This window comes from Antechinus flavipes, chromosome 3 (assembly GCF_016432865.1).
Source record: "Antechinus flavipes isolate AdamAnt ecotype Samford, QLD, Australia chromosome 3, AdamAnt_v2, whole genome shotgun sequence".
NCBI lineage: Eukaryota > Metazoa > Chordata > Mammalia > Dasyuromorphia > Dasyuridae > Antechinus > Antechinus flavipes.
The window spans coordinates 507,132,810-507,148,871 of record NC_067400.1 but is presented as its reverse complement, the minus strand read 5'-3'; the positions used below and the strand labels follow the sequence as shown (position 1 = coordinate 507,148,871).

The 16,062-nt window shown below is 32.8% G+C and overlaps 1 protein-coding gene across 1 annotated transcript in view; it reads right to left on the bottom strand.

The window, feature by feature from the left end:
- SIK2 (salt inducible kinase 2) overlaps positions 1-16,062 on the bottom strand; it is a 142,920-nt gene that overhangs the window by 104,102 nt on the left and 22,756 nt on the right. Inside the window, exons 2-3 of the mRNA XM_051986959.1 lie at positions 12,059-12,175; positions 9,022-9,085 (exon numbers count right to left, since the gene is read on the bottom strand). Coding sequence (XP_051842919.1) covers positions 9,022-9,085; positions 12,059-12,175 — 181 coding nt within the window. The remainder of the gene's footprint in view (positions 1-9,021; positions 9,086-12,058; positions 12,176-16,062) is intronic.

Below are 16,062 nucleotides of genomic sequence, written 5' to 3'. Positions count from 1 at the left end.
ATATGTATGCATATATTGAATTTGACATATTTCTACCATGTTTGATGTATATTAAAAAAACTACTTGCCATCTAGAGGAGGGGAAATGGGAGAAGGGGGGGAACTAGAACACAAGATTTTGTAAAGGCTAATGTTGCAGAATTATCTATGCTTATATTTTGAAAAATAAAAAGCTTTAATTAAAAAAAAAACCCAAAAGAATTCAAGAAGGAACTTACTTGAGAAACACTTGACAAGAATACTGAACGTTTTTATTACTATGTATATCTGGGGCAGACAATTCAAATAGATGAGATGGACTAAGAACTCGGTAGAAAGGAGAAAAGAGTGGACTATTTTCAGGAATTGTAAAGCTCCTTTAATGTTCTCAAGCTTCTCCTAGAAACAGACAAACATTTTGTACCATGTTCTACTGGTGTTTTTGTACAGCTCTGAGTTATGGAACACATACAAATTAAACAGATATGGTGAAGAGGGAAGTATTAGTAGCTAAGGGGCATGGGGAAAATAGGGTCAGAAAAAACCTCACAGAGGATGTGGTATTTAATTGAGATTTGAAGGAAATAAGGGATTCAAAGAAGTACAGGTGAGGAAAGACATGGAGAACAGCCTTTTTTAAAAGAGACTAGAATTGCAAGTATAGCAGGTAACAAACAACCAGAAGGGAAGGTTAGTTAGTGTAAGTGGGAGTAATACATAAGCTTAAAAAGAAAGGCTGGTCAGGTTGTGAAGGGTATTAAATGTGAAGAAGGAAAATTTGTAAATATTAGAGCTAATATGAAATTATTTGCATTTATTGAGTAGGAGATTCACAGTCATACCTATGGGCTAGAAATATTATTTTGACATTAGTGTGGAGAATATATTTGAATGGGAAGAAAGTAGAGACAGGAAAACCACTTTAGCAGTATAGCAAAAGAGGATAGCAACTTGACTTACAATGGTGGATAGGTGAGAGAAGAGGACAGATGTGAAAGGTGTGTTGCTAAAAACATCAACAAGGCTTAGCCACTTCTAAGTGAAGACTGAGATTGTAAGCCTACCCAACTAGAGGGCTAAGGTGCTCTCACAAAATTTAGAATAAATTTAATTTGGGGGAGGGCAAGACACAAGGAGTTCTGTTTTGGGACACATTAAATTTGATCTGTTTATGGTAGCCTAGTTTGAAATGTCCAATAGGTAGCTAATGACACAGTACTAGAACGAAAGAGACTACAGATGGTTATTTAGACCTGGCAGTAATCTGTACAGATGTGATCATTATTCCTATGGGAGATAATAAGGCCACGTAGTGAGAATGTGTAGAGAAACAAAGAAAAGTAAGGACAGAGTTTGGGGATAAACTTAAAAGTTAAGGGACAAGACACGAAAAGTGACCCAGCAAAGGAGAAGAGGAAAAAACAGTCATAAAACCCTAAAGAACAGAGAGTATCCAGAAGAAAAAGTTGTCCATTTCTGCTAAATACCGCAGAAAAATCAGGGATAAATATTGAGGAAAATGCTATCATATTAGGTAATTAAGATATCACTGGTAACTTTGGAGAGGGCTATTTTATTTGAGTAATGAGGTCAGAAGCTAGACTGTAAGACATCGAGAAATATGTAAGAGTAAGCAACAAGTGTAGAATTGTTTTTTGTTTTTTTTTAAACACAAAAAATAAAAGACAATGTCTGTTATTACAAAATTAACAAGCAAGGTATATAAAAAATTAAGGGAATACATGTTGAGAAAATACAAAACAAAGAAAACAATGTTTTCTGGATCAATCTTAAATCAGATCCTAAAGAAAAAATATTTGGACTGGTATTTCAGGATGAGGAAAAAGTTTATCTAGAGGCACAGAGGTGAGAATGAGCAGGGTGAGGACAGAAGCTGGTGTAAAGAAAACTATTTATCTCCGTTTTAGAATGTCTTGCTGAAATATTTTCTCCCACATTTCAAACAATCATTTTCATAGAACAATTAATAATAATTTATGCTTACATAATATGTAATGATTTACAAAATGCTTTTTAAAAATAATCCAATAAGGTAGATAATGCTAGTATTATTGCCATCATTTTACAATCAAAGAAACTGAACCTTAGAAAGAATAATGAATCACAAAATCTAAAGGGAGACTTCATAAGGGGGTTCTTAGAATCCAATCAGTCCAAATCAAAGACAAAAAAATAATTTCCTCTGCAATACTCTTAATGTAATCCAATTTGTGCCTAAAGACTTCTGGTAATGAAGATCCTGCTGCTTCCCTAGACAGCCTACTCTTGTTTGAAGAAATAGCTCTAATAGTTAGAAATTACTCTTAAATTATACCTAATTCTACTCCTGGAATTTCCTTTCAGTGATCACAGTGCAGTCCTCTGGGTCAAACAAAGTGAATCCAATCCTCTTCCATGTGACCAGACTTCAGGTATCTGAAAACACCATCCTGTCCCCCACTAAACTTTCTCTTCTCCACAAGATCTGAGGAGGTCACACAAGGAAGTGTCAGGGATCCTGGGAAAGTCAGAATATTCTGAGGAATGGGTCAGAGGTTCGGAGCCAGCCTCTCTAGGAGGTCCCAGTGCTCTGGAAAGAGCTGACTCTGCTCATAATCATGGAGCCAGTGGCATCACTGGAACTCAAAATGTAGTCAATTAATAAGAATTTACAAAATACTTACTAAGTCACTGAGGTAGAAATGGTATCAATTAACAATTACATAGTACTTACTATGCAGCAGACACTGTCCTATGAGCTTTACAACTATTATCTCATTTGATTCTCAATAGATTAAGTATCTATTGATACCTAATGTGAGGTAGATGCTATTGTTATATACCCTTATCATAGATGAGGAAACTGAGGTAAATAGAGGTGAAGGGACTTATCCATGATTATATATCTAGCAAGTATCTAAGGCTGAATTTGAACTCAAGTCTTCCTACCCCAAGGCCTGGTGCTCTATCCATTGTACCACCTAGCAGCTTCTAAGTAAGAATACCTGCAGACAAGCAATAGAGATAAAAAGTCCCTACTCTCTAAGAGCCTGCCCATATTCTTCTTCTTTCTTTTTTGCTAAGGTAGTTGGGGTTAAGTGACTTGCCCAGGGTCACACAGTCAGGAAGTGTTAAGTATCTGAGACCAGATTTGAACTCAGGTCCTCCTGACTTCTGGGCTGGTGCGCTCTATCCACTGCACCACCTAGCTGCCCCACCTGCCCATATTCTAATGAGGGAGATATTAGGCAAATAACTGTGTACATATAAGTGTACATAATTATGTACACTGTACTATGTACAGTGTAAATGGAAGGTAATCTCAGAAGGAAGGGACAAAAGCACAAGGAATATGAAATTTTTGAGACCTGCCAGAAAGTGAGATTTCCAGGAAGCAAGATGAAGGAAGAACTTCCTGAGGAACAGCTAGTGAAAAAGGTATAAGGCAAAGAATGTGGGAAATGGAGGGATAGATGCAAGCAGTCCAGTGAAGCTGAATCACAGAGTTCTGGAGGAGCTGGATTATAAAAGGGCTTTAAATTTGAACCTGGAAATAAAACAGGGAACATTAAAATTTACTGAATTGGGGGAGGAATAGCCAACCTGGTTAGATCTGTGCGTTAGGAAAATCACTTTGACAGCCATGTCTAATGTTCTACTATATTTTGGCTACCAAATATGTATTTCTAGCACAAAATTCTCTTAAGTTTCTGTTTTACATTTCTAGTTCATTATTGGATATTTTTACCTGGCTATCTATCTCACTGGCACCTCAAATTTAACATCCCATCTCTAATCCACTTTTCCCTTAGATTTTATTTCCCTGTTTCTGTTAATGAGTCAACAATTCTCCCCACTGACAAAGTTAAAAAATTTAGTAAAGAATCTTCAAGAAAGGCTGGAAAATTCCAGCTGAATTTAGCTTAGTTCTCCTTGGAAAATATATATGTAGTATGTCACCAGGTCCACACTCAAAGCTTTTCCAATGCTACCTCTATGCCATGATGGGACTGCATGCCAAAAAACAAAACAAACAAAACAAACCCCAAAACCAAAATCCACCACTTACTGTTCTTCAATTATATTCTTTCTAGCCTTTTTGCCTTGATTAACATATTACCACAACTACTAAAATACCATTCATTCTTTGAAGTCTAGTTCAAATTCTCTCTTTTCTCTAGAACCTTTCCAGACTTCAACCTCCTTCCAAAATGGTTTCTTCTTCCTTCTTCATAGCACTTTACTTATAACTTGTAACTGTACAAGCAGTAACTTGTAACTTATCTCTGAATTGTAGTTTCTAGCAGAGAACATAGAATATAAAGGATATGAACATACAATTCTCTTTTTTAAAATAATATTTTATTTTTCCAAATATATTTTTGTAAAACTGTATTCTAAATTTTTCTCTCTCCCTCTCTTGCCTCCTTCTCTCAAAAAAGGAAGTAATCTGATAAAGGTTAAAGATGTGGAATCCTTTTAAACATATTTCTGTATTTGTCATATTGTACAAAAGAAAAAAAATCCAAACAAACGGGTGAAAGTACTAGGCTTCAATACACTTTAGTCAACAGAGATCTCTCTTTGGGTGTGACTGGCATTTTCCATTTTAAGTCTAATTGAAATTGACTTAAATCACCATATCATTGAGAAGAGATAAGTCTGTCATAGTCCATCATCACATAATCTTGTTACTGTGTACAAAGCAGGAGAGCTTTTGCTTTTTACTTAGCATCAGTTCATATAGTCTTTCCAAGCTTTTCTGAAAAAGGCTGCTCATCATTTCTTACAAAATAAAAATATTCCATAACAATCATATACCATAATTTATTCAGCCATTCCCCAACTGATGGGCTTCCACTCAATTTCCAGTTCCTTGCCACTACAAAAAGAGCTGCTACAAACACATTTGCACATATAGATCCTTTTGCCTTTTTAAATATCTCTTTGAGACACAGAACCAGTAGTGAGACTGCTGGATCAAAGGATATGCACAGTTTTATAGTCCTTTGGGCAAATAAACATATGATTCTCAAAAAAGACAAGTTATCAATTATCTTATGAAAAAATACTCCAAATCACTATTAGACATGGAACTTAAAACAACTCTGAAGCTACATCAGATTTGTGGTGTTCTTCTCTTTTATATAATATAATGGTTCTCTGTGACACCAAGTTTCTTGGGGAGGTTTTCTGGTTTGAACCTTAGTTTCGGTTCAGAGTAATAATCACTTCAAATACTGCCAGCTGATAAAATCCAAACGTTTATTTCTTATCTCTTTCCTTGGGCCTGGTTAGCTTTCTGAGAGGCCTATCTCTCTGCTTGGTTCCAAGAGCTCTTGCAGCTTGTCCTTTGCCTCTGCTTTCTTCAGCCTCCAGGCAGCACAAAAGTGGAAGATGGAATGAATCTGCCTCTGCCTCTGAGAGTGGGCTTGTGGGCTTCTATATCTCCCAGAGTGCTCTTTGACCCTAAGACCTTCTTGCTTATATGAGCTCTCTAAAGGTGTGAACACAAGCATTGTTTCTATCAGTTCCACTTAGTACCTTGTTTCAAGTTCTGGCCCCTAACATCTCCTTGTAAGATCAGAGCAATCATACTGAACCATGCTAAATTAGATAATTACTGTCTCTATCAATTCTAATGACTTAACAGCTTGTAAGGATTCTAACAAGATTAGCAAAGATGACAAGGGAATGAGAATTGTATGGCTTTATGGGAAGCCAAACAGTTAAGCAGCACATCGAATAAAGGACTAGGCCTGGAATCAGTTAGATCAAAGTTCAAATCTGGCTTCAGACACTTAATGTCTATGTGACCTTGGAAAAGTCATTTAGCCCGTTTGCCTCAATTTCTTCAACTATAAAATTGGGATGATAATAGTAATTTCCTCATAATATTACCTAGTATTACTAAATTTCAAATTATATTGTTTGTCCTTCATTTTCAAAGAGGACCAACAATAACATGGGGTGATATTTATGAGATGGAGTTGCTCAAAGCAGTCAGCTCACTCTCTCTTCTAGAGTTATCAAAGTCCAGTGGCAAGACAAAAATCAGAATGAGGATGACTGGCAATGACCTGGGATGTTGTGGATGACCTTGGTTTCTTTAATATCTGTTCATACTCCAGATATTCCATAGCACCTGGTCCAGCTGGCCACGAAGGCCACTGGAATAAATTGTTCTCCTCTGCTTATTCTTCCAGAGGAAGACTTTAGGAGTTGCTTTTATCTGCATTTATTCATTTCTCTTATTAGTGATTTGAAGAATAGCAAGCTCTAAATGACCTTATGAAAATATGTTTCAAATCACTAAGATATTACTTTAAACTATCAGATTGTCAAAAAGGATAAAAGGGAAAAACAGTAAAATGTTGGAAGTAGTGTAGGAAGGTAGGCACCTTAGTAAATCAGTGATGAAGCTTATGAATTGATCCAATCACCCTACAAAATAATTTAGAATTATGTAATAACAGTGATTTATATCCCATAAAAGTAAGTCAGAAAAAAGGGTACTTATATAGCAAAATGTTCACAAAATGCAAAATGACATAATTTGTAGTAAGAAAAAACAAGATATAAAGTTTGTGCTCATCACCTACAGAATGACTGAACAAAAATTGTGATACATAAATGTCATGGAATATTATTGCATCATAAGTAACAGAGAACAAATAATAATAAAATAAGTAACAGAGAATATGAAGAACTGATAGAAATATGAGAAGATTTTTTTGAACTGATGAAAAGTGAGATGAGCAGAACCAGGATAAGAGTTTACACAATTATTTCAACAATGAAAATGAATACAACATTAAAATAGAATAGAATTTAGATAAAATACAAAGATTAATGCTGGTTCCATATAGCTAACATGAAAACATATTTCCTTTCTGTTAAAAAATGTTAACTGTAAGAAGTAATCATTATTAGACAATTTGATTTAGCTGGTTTTTGAAGGAAGGAATTATAAAAAGGGGAGACAAAGAACTTGTTTAGTAAATACAGATTGTGTCAAAATAAAAAAAATGACTTTCCAAGCATCAGCCTTACCTGATGGCACTGGACCATGTCTATTTATCAAAATCCTATTCATTCTTCAATTCCTGGATCAAATACCAACCTCTTTTATGGCTTTTCCCCATCCCTGACCTTAAATAGATCTCTAGAGAGCAATATATACCCCTCTAAAGTTGGACTCCCTACATCCTACTGTATGTATAGTCTTAAATCCCCTAATATATTTTAAGTTGTTTAACAACATTACTGTGATTTATTCATCTCTCCTATCACAATACCTTACATATAACAGTTCAATATTACCTATTTTTCAGTGTTATGAAAAAAGTACTTTATAAACTGGAAATAATTATAAAAATGTGACATTACTTTAAAAAAGAAACAAGTATAGCTGAAAGAATAAAAAAAAAAGTTTATATCGTTCCTGGACTGAAGAAGATAACTAAATATCTGGGGATAAAACAAAAAACAAACACCTATTCTTTAAGCGGCATGCTTCACTGAGAAGTAAAAGTAAAGAGGTATGAATGGTATTCAACATCTTATTTGATTTAATTATGTCAACAAAAAACTGAAAACAAGAAAATTTTTTTTACTAATTAGGTTCATGTAACTTGTTTAATGCTTCAAGTTTTCCTTTTATAAATTATACCTTTCTTTTAGTATTTAAGCCTCACTGTCATACTAAAAATTTACATGAAATAATCAATTTCATACATTAATGCCCAAATTGTAATTTGGGTCATATAAAAGAATGTAATTCAAAACTACACCAAAAGGTCATTTCAAGAAACATCAATCTTTAGCACCCTATTTGCAATGTATTACATCTTACCTGAGATATTTATTTCTTTTTGGTGAGTTTTGAGATAAAGAAATTCAAAAAAGTCTCTGTGTTAATATAAGCTAAATATAAAATTTGGAAGATTATAATCTCAAAACTTTAAAATACCGCAAAAGGACATCTTTATTGAATCCTTCCCAGTGGTCAAAAGTTCGTAAGAACATAAAATTCAAACTACCCTATTAAATGTCAGAACTTATTTGAGCATTTCATAAGAATTTAGTATAAGAAATTCTTCCATTCCAGAACAAATCTGAAACAATAACTGTTAATAAGACAATAACATCACATTATTGTCTTATTAGTATCAAAGAGAACAATATCAATGTAACAGAGCCCCAGATATAATAAATATATAGTAATTGTTTACTGAAAGAAAAACTGCTTAAAAGCCCCAAGAAAATTAACATTAAAAAAGAAGTGCTTCTAATAAAAGAAATAAAGGAAGGATGAAGGCCAAATAGATTAGATTTCCTGAAAGTCAGGTGATAGGCTCACAGCCAGAAATGAAAATTTGTCACTAACCTTTAAAAAACAAATTATAAAAAATACACAAGTGTAGATAAGTTGAGAGAATAAAGTGGGCAATGCTGAACTCTGAGTCAGAGGGAATAGTGTAAGTCTGCTTTTTAGATATATGACCTCCACAAATCACTTCTACTCCTTTGAACCCCAGGCTCCACGCTATAAAATGCATGCAAATGCTTTGTAAAACTTAGAAGAATCATAATTACATATCTGAGCTTTTTTTTTTAATCAAAAGATTAGACTTTTAAATTTATTTAATCTCTGGAACAAAATACATACAATTTAACTGTCCACTTTTCACTTTAAGAACTAGAAATATAAACCTGAAGCCCTGACTTTTTTCTTTCACTCCTTTAGGTTGGGAGTGAGGTGGGGATCTCCCCACTTCATTTAAACTACATTCAAAGAATATTTTCAGTATGCAATGATACAATTTCTGCAACACAGGTCAAAGAATTTGGCAGATAAAATGTATTTTATATTCTTAAAGAAAGATTGATAAATTTCATTGCATTCCAATTCTTTGAAATCTATGCATCTGCATGGTGTATAAGATAACCATTCATCAAAGCATCTAATAAATAGTATTCTAATCAAAGAATATAGGTCTGAACACTTTTCATACAAAAAATAAAAGGAAAGGCACTTACCAAAAATCTCTCCATTTTTGGCATATTCAGTGACAAGGTACAGCATACTTTTGGTCTCCATCACCTATTTAATAAAGAATTCCATATTAATTTAATAGGAAAGAATAAAAAAACCACATGAAAGTTTATGTGACTTTCTAAATTAAAACTACTTTTTAAATAAAAAAGTTAACTATGATGAAGCATGTGATCATTTTGATGTTACAGTATTATGAAGAATCCATAAGCCAGTTCTAAATGTCTTTTTTTTGCTGCTTATATTTTTATAATAATTATTTTGCCTTCATTTAGAAAAGTTAATATTATAAAAATTTGGCTTCTGGTGCTACACCTATTTAGAAAGATGATTTGTTTGTATTTATGATGTAAAATACATGTTGCTTGCCATTTCAAATTCTTTTATTATGCTTATTATAAAAGATTACAATTTTGTTGCTATCTGCTAAAATACAGAAAATAATTTTTCCTGTAAAATGTAAATCACTTTTATCTAGTTCTCCATGAATTGGACTGCAACAACATAAGAGCTATGTACAATTTGGGCCTAAACAAGAGAGACATTAATGAGACTGTAACTTCTCTAGTAAATTATATATGTGACTCACAAGTAATGTCTGTCCTTACTTTGGCCTTTAGTTTCACCACAATCTTGAAAGTATTTGAATAGTTGCTTGTAATTATCATCTTTAAATATAGCCTAAGAAAAACAAGACTCTGCAGGACAGTAATACAGACCATTTCAATTTTTGAAAGGATTGTATTCTAAAAATTCATTCATAAGTTGGTTGATTGGTTCTTGGAACATATTCTCCCTGAGGAATAATGCCATAAAGAATCATTAGATTCCAGGTCATCCCACAAAAATAACATATTTGTATAGGACTGTGTGCGCTATAAAATCTTCACGCTACACATAATAAAATTTACAGGAAGAAATACATTCAGAGTACCAACTTGAAATGTCAGGAAACCAACTACAGTGCCCTATACTAAAAATCAAAAAAAATTGCTACTTTCAAAATTTTCATCAAGTTTCACTTAAATCATGATTTTCATGATTTCAGGCAGGAACAAGGACATGAGCAGAGGAAAGAACAAAAAGGATGATGAGAGGTAGTAGGCAAAGATAAGGAACCATGCAGAGAAACTGGTCTCCACTTGGTATAAAGTGCCCTTTTTATATACTTTTCACTTGGGATGGATTCCCTTTCAAAAAAAATTTTTTTTTGAAGGCCTGAAGTTGGACCAACTGTTTCTGACCAAGTTTCTTCTCCTCCCTTGGCTCAAAGAGAAAAACAATAGTTTTTCTTCCTAGGTCTTCTTGCTCCTAAAGCATAATCCTTTTAATGATCCTGAGAGTTTTTACAGATAGAAAAATATAAAAATACAAGGTTAAAAAGACTCTTTCTCCCTTAATCCTTCTTTATTTTCCTGCATCTATTTCTTAATAGATAAAAAGAATCAAAGAATTTCAGGGCTGGAAAGACCTCAGAAAGCCAGCCAACCCAATCCATATCTGAAAAGGAATCTTGATTACATTATATCCAACAAGTAATTATCCAGTTTCACAAAAGAAAGAAAACTCACCACTTCCTAATTAAGGCAGTCCATTCCATTTCTGAATAGCTTTTAGGAAATTCTTCTAGATATCAAGTACAAATTTTCCTTTTTGCATTTTCTACCCATTGCAGTTAATTCTGACTCTTCTGAGTCAAAGTCAGTCTATTTCCCCTTCATACAATATCCCTTCAAGTACTTAAAGATATCTTTATCTTCAAGTGATGTCATATTTTATGTACACCTTGGGTCTTCCCTTCTTCAGGCCATAAAATGCTGTACATTTCCTTCACCCAAGTCTCACTTAGCATGAATTGTAGCCCTTCATCATTATAGTAGCCATTCTTTGGACATTCTCCAGCTTATCAATAGTGGATGATAAGAAAAATAGAAATAAGCAACAAGAGTAGATCTTTCTGACTTAAAGAACTAAAATGAGCCTCACTTACAACTCGAAGGGGAACACTGACTTTCTTGGAATCTCCTGGAATTGAATGAGGAAAGCTTATGTAACTGCTTGAACACAGCAGGAGTTCCCTGGTAGCCATGAACTTAGACTTTTATTTTACTTTGGGCTTACATAAATTGGATATCATCTGTTATCACAACTTTCATGTAAGGGCTTAGAATCTTAGTTCCTCCACTTACTAGTAAACAGTGAGACCTTTGGCAAGTCATGTTTATATTACTAAATCTCAGTTTTCTCATCTATAAAACAATAGAATTGAACTACATGATCTTTTAGGTCTTTTCAGCTCTGATACTATATGATTTTTATGATATATTTTCATAGATGTAGAATATACACTATTTTGAGGTTTATACTTTCTCTTTTATCCTCAATATCAACACCTTGTCATACACAGGTAAAAAACAAAAAAGTCCAAATATAAACAACCAAAAACTTGAAAGTGTGATACATTGTAACATCATCTTTTCACAAAAAGTATATATTTTATTTTTTAAAAAATTAGATTTTTTTTCTTTATAAAAACACATCCTAGTAAGTACATCTGATAGCATCATTTAAACTAGAATGTAAGCTTTATCCACTTCTGGATTTTACATAAAATAATGTCTTAATACATAATATATGTCATAAGCTGTATAAATTTTAAATTTTATCAAGGCTCTATGATGCTGACAAAATAAACATTCACATAATGGATGTTGTTACCAAAATGTTTTGTGAGGCTACCACATTTTGGCCTTTAATTAGACATGGTTAGACATGTTTACCAAAAATATCTTCAAGTCCAATTTATAAAAACACCCTGAAGTCCAATCAGGACATATAAAAATACCAGTATTTTTTACTCTCTTAACATTTTACATTTAGGAAAAAATCCTAGTAATGTCCAATATCAAAGCCACTCAGCTGAACAGCAAAGTTTAAATTATATGTCTTTTACATTTGGGAAAATTAATGATTAATTTTGTAATAAAATGCAGAGCTGAAACTGCAAAGCTTAAATCATACCTGGTAGAGTTTTATTATGTGAGGGTGATCTAACATTTTCATTATCTGTACTTCTCTGTAGATTTTCTCTAGATTCACTGCATCCAGCTGAGATTTATCTATGATTTTTATTGCCACCTGCATCACAAAACAAAAAACAGAGTTAGTTTATAGAGATTAAGCTTTAGATTATTACAAAGAGGATGTCTGAAATTTCACTGAGTATCATGAATTTTATTAGCTATTTTAGTTTGATGTACTTATTGATGAATTTATTCGTTTAACAAACATAACATATCTAGTTTTGGTTTGGGAATGCCATTGCTTTACTCTGCTAATTCCAAGAGTTTCTCTTCTAATACCATTAAGTTCACAAAATTTAACATTTATTTACTACAGTTACAAACACAGCAAAAATAAATTTCTCAATGCTTTACACAAACAACTGCCACTATAAATAAAATAAGGGCCAATTTATGACCAAGGTGAATCCAGCATGGAATTTTAAAGATACTAAGTCCTCAAAGACTTTGGTTTTGGAAACCCTTCTACCCTCCAACCTTTGGGACTGCTGTAATGTAAATTTTTTTCTAAAAATAATACTGAGTACATATGCTAGTCAAGGATAATTTCTTAATGAAATGAAGATACATTTCTGAAAACTGAGTAAAAATGAAAACAGGAAAACTAATGTTTCTAGGTAAAGTTATAAATTATAAGAAAATAGAAATAGTAATAACACAAAAATGTATTGTGTTCCAAGAGTTTATTTTTTAAATGGGTTGTCTGAACTATAGACTCACCAACAGAACCTATAAAGTGACTAAGTGTGTAATAGTTTGAACAACTTGTCTTTTGATTACTTCTATCCACTCTATAGAAAAAAAATAACTCATATTCTATAGTACATTTAGTTTCATATTTTTGTTCAGCTGACTGCTAATATCATTCTTATTATTATAGTCACTGTTCTGCTTCTAAATTCTTCATTAGCCATATCTTACAATATAATGATGTTCTATTAAATTCACATAATGAAATTTCTTTGAACATTCTCCAATTGTTCTCACTTTCCAGGGGTGGGGGGTGGGGGAAGAAAGAGACTATATTTGATCCCACCTTGTACTACACGCCAAGTAGAAGGATAGCTACATTAAAGGCATGAAGAGTTTGGAATCTTTAATTCATATAATTTTTATCTGTTTTCCAGAATTATTAGACAAATTCAGAATTCCTATAGTGTATCAGTATATCCATCTTCCTATTAACCCCTCCAATATGGTTTTTCATCTTTTTTCATCTTTGCCAACTTGACAGATATAAAGTAAAACTTTGGGGCTGTTTTGCTTTAGATTTTTTTTTGTTATCAACGATTTGGAGCATTTAAAAATATAAATGTTGATCTCATGCAATTCTCATTTCAAAATTTTTATTCATCCCTCAGATCCTTTTAACACTAGGAATAACATTGTGCTTATATAGTTTCCACCATGTGTTAAGTAAGCACTTTATAAGATAAGCTCATTTGATACTCATAATAACTTTAAAAGGTAGATTATTATTATTAGCTCTATTTCAAGTTAAGAAAACTGAGGAAAATATAGATTATGTGACTTGCCCAGAATCACATAGCTATTAAGTGTCGAAAGCTAGATTTTGAACTCAAATCTTCCTGAATCTAGTCCCAGTACTCCACTGTATTACCCAGCTTCCAAATCTATTGAAAAATGGTTCTTGATCTTCTATATTTATGTCAATTCCATATATGTGTCTCTGTGTGTGTGTGTATATATGTATATGTTAGATGTATGTGTATATATGTATATATATATGTCTATATATATATATATATATGTTAGATTTCTTATTCTATATCTGATGTTTTCTTTTGCCCTACTCTTTTAGACTACTTGCACAACTTTTGTTTATACAAAAGCTTTACTAGTTCTTACCTAATATACACGGTTTATATTGCCTTTTGTGATTTTTCTCTATTACTTATTTTGAAACCTATCTCTAACTATACTTCTTAAAGGCATCTATCTGTAGATGCCTTTTTAAGAATTTGTCAAATTTAGACCACACCCATAATGAGGTTGCATTTAGTGTTAATAACTGCCAAACAGTTAGTGCTCCAGTTTTCCAAATAGTTCTTATTGAATAACAAGTCCTTTCCCAAGTACTTTGTGTTCTCAGTTTATTTAATATGAGATTGTATTTTTTCCTAAATCTTTGCCTCAACAATTCCACTAATCTTTTCTGTTTTAATACTAAAAAGTTTTGGCAATATATGTTTTTCTCTTTTTCTGGATACACTGTCTGATAAATGTATGTTTGCCTAAAAGACAGTTTTACAGAGAATTCACACAAAGTAAGTGCTCACATGGAAGTCAGAAAAAGTGATACAAAGACACTCTGAAGGCCTCTCGGAAGAATTCTGGAATAGATTGTGAAGACATGGAAGATACCAGCACAGGACTGTCCAGCATGCCATATGCCTTCATCAAAGAAGGTATTGTGCTCTATGAACAAACTAGAATTGCAGTTGTTCAAAAGAAATGTGAAATGAGCAAATTTTGAGACATCTCCATTCCAAATGTTTATATAGACTGTGTCTGACCTATGACAAAGCCTTCTGAGCTCAAATTGATCTGATCAGCTATAGTCAAACACACTGTAATTTGACTCTAATATAATGATGTCATTTTGGTCCTCTTTCATAATAGCTTGCTGATTAGGTCAATATTTTTTTTTGAAATTTGAATTCTATTTACTTTTGAATTTCTTTTGGGACTAACTTGCTAACATTTTAGACTTTTTAAATTGTACGATAAGTTCATTAATCTTGTTAATGTTTTAAAAGTTAGAAAATTCTTTTAATTGCTTTAGCTGCTTCTGGTAAATTTTGATAGGCCAATCTCACTGTTATCACTCAAATATAATAATCTGTTTCTATGATTATTTTCCTAACCAACTTTTTGTTTGGAGCATTTATTTAGTCCACATTTACTTCATTCTTAATCTTTAGAATCCCAGGATAACAGGCCTTAGAGCTTTAAAAGATGTCAAGGGCCATATAGTCCAACCCCTTTATTTTACAGAGGAAATTGATACCCAGAAAGGTAAAGTGGCTTGCCTGAAGATACACAGGCCGTAAATGGCAAAAGTAGAACTTAAGCCAGTTTCTCTGCTTGCAGATTCCATTCTTTCCCTTGTAACATGCTGCCTTCTTGTTTTTGCACATCCAGCACTCAGCACAATGCCTAGCATGTTTTGAGTGAGAAACTAGTAATACTCATTAAATTGATACCTTATAATATAAAAGATCATCCATTAAAGACTGGTAGAACATATGTACTATATGTAATGTCTATGAATAGACAGGTTGGAAGAAATAATGAACATAAGGAATTCAGAGAAATTTGTGAATTTAGATTATTATCCATTTACCATTTTTGTTTTATTATGGTCTGTAAAATAAATGTCTATTATTTATACCTTTCTACATTTGACTTCTCTACTATACCTGCAAATACTAAGTATGCCACATGATACTGAAAATATACATTAAAAAAAACAAAACAAAACAAAAAACCCTTCCCTTGGAAGTTGCCAGTCCTTCATTACTAATAGTCAGCCTCCTTGTTTTGGACATACTGAAAATATGAAAAATCCCTTGATTTTCCCCTTCTTGGTTAACTTAGATTTATCTTTTTACCTCCTGATAGAGGTAAATTGTCTTTCTGCAAGTAAGAATTTAGACTACTAAAAGAGAAGGTAGATGCTAAGGCAAGGATAAGTAGAAAAAACAAAGTTTTAGAAAGAAAGAAGAGGAAATTAGGTGGAGCCATAAAGTTGTCTTGGTGACAAGTCGAGAGAGATCTGGACTAAATGAGCAGGAGAGTCACAAAAACCACTAAAAGTATGAAAAGTGGGACTCATGATGTCAATTAATACCAAAAGCAGAGAGGAATTTGGAATGACCAATACTGATGTTTGCACGTTTGCTGCAAGCAATTGCTCCC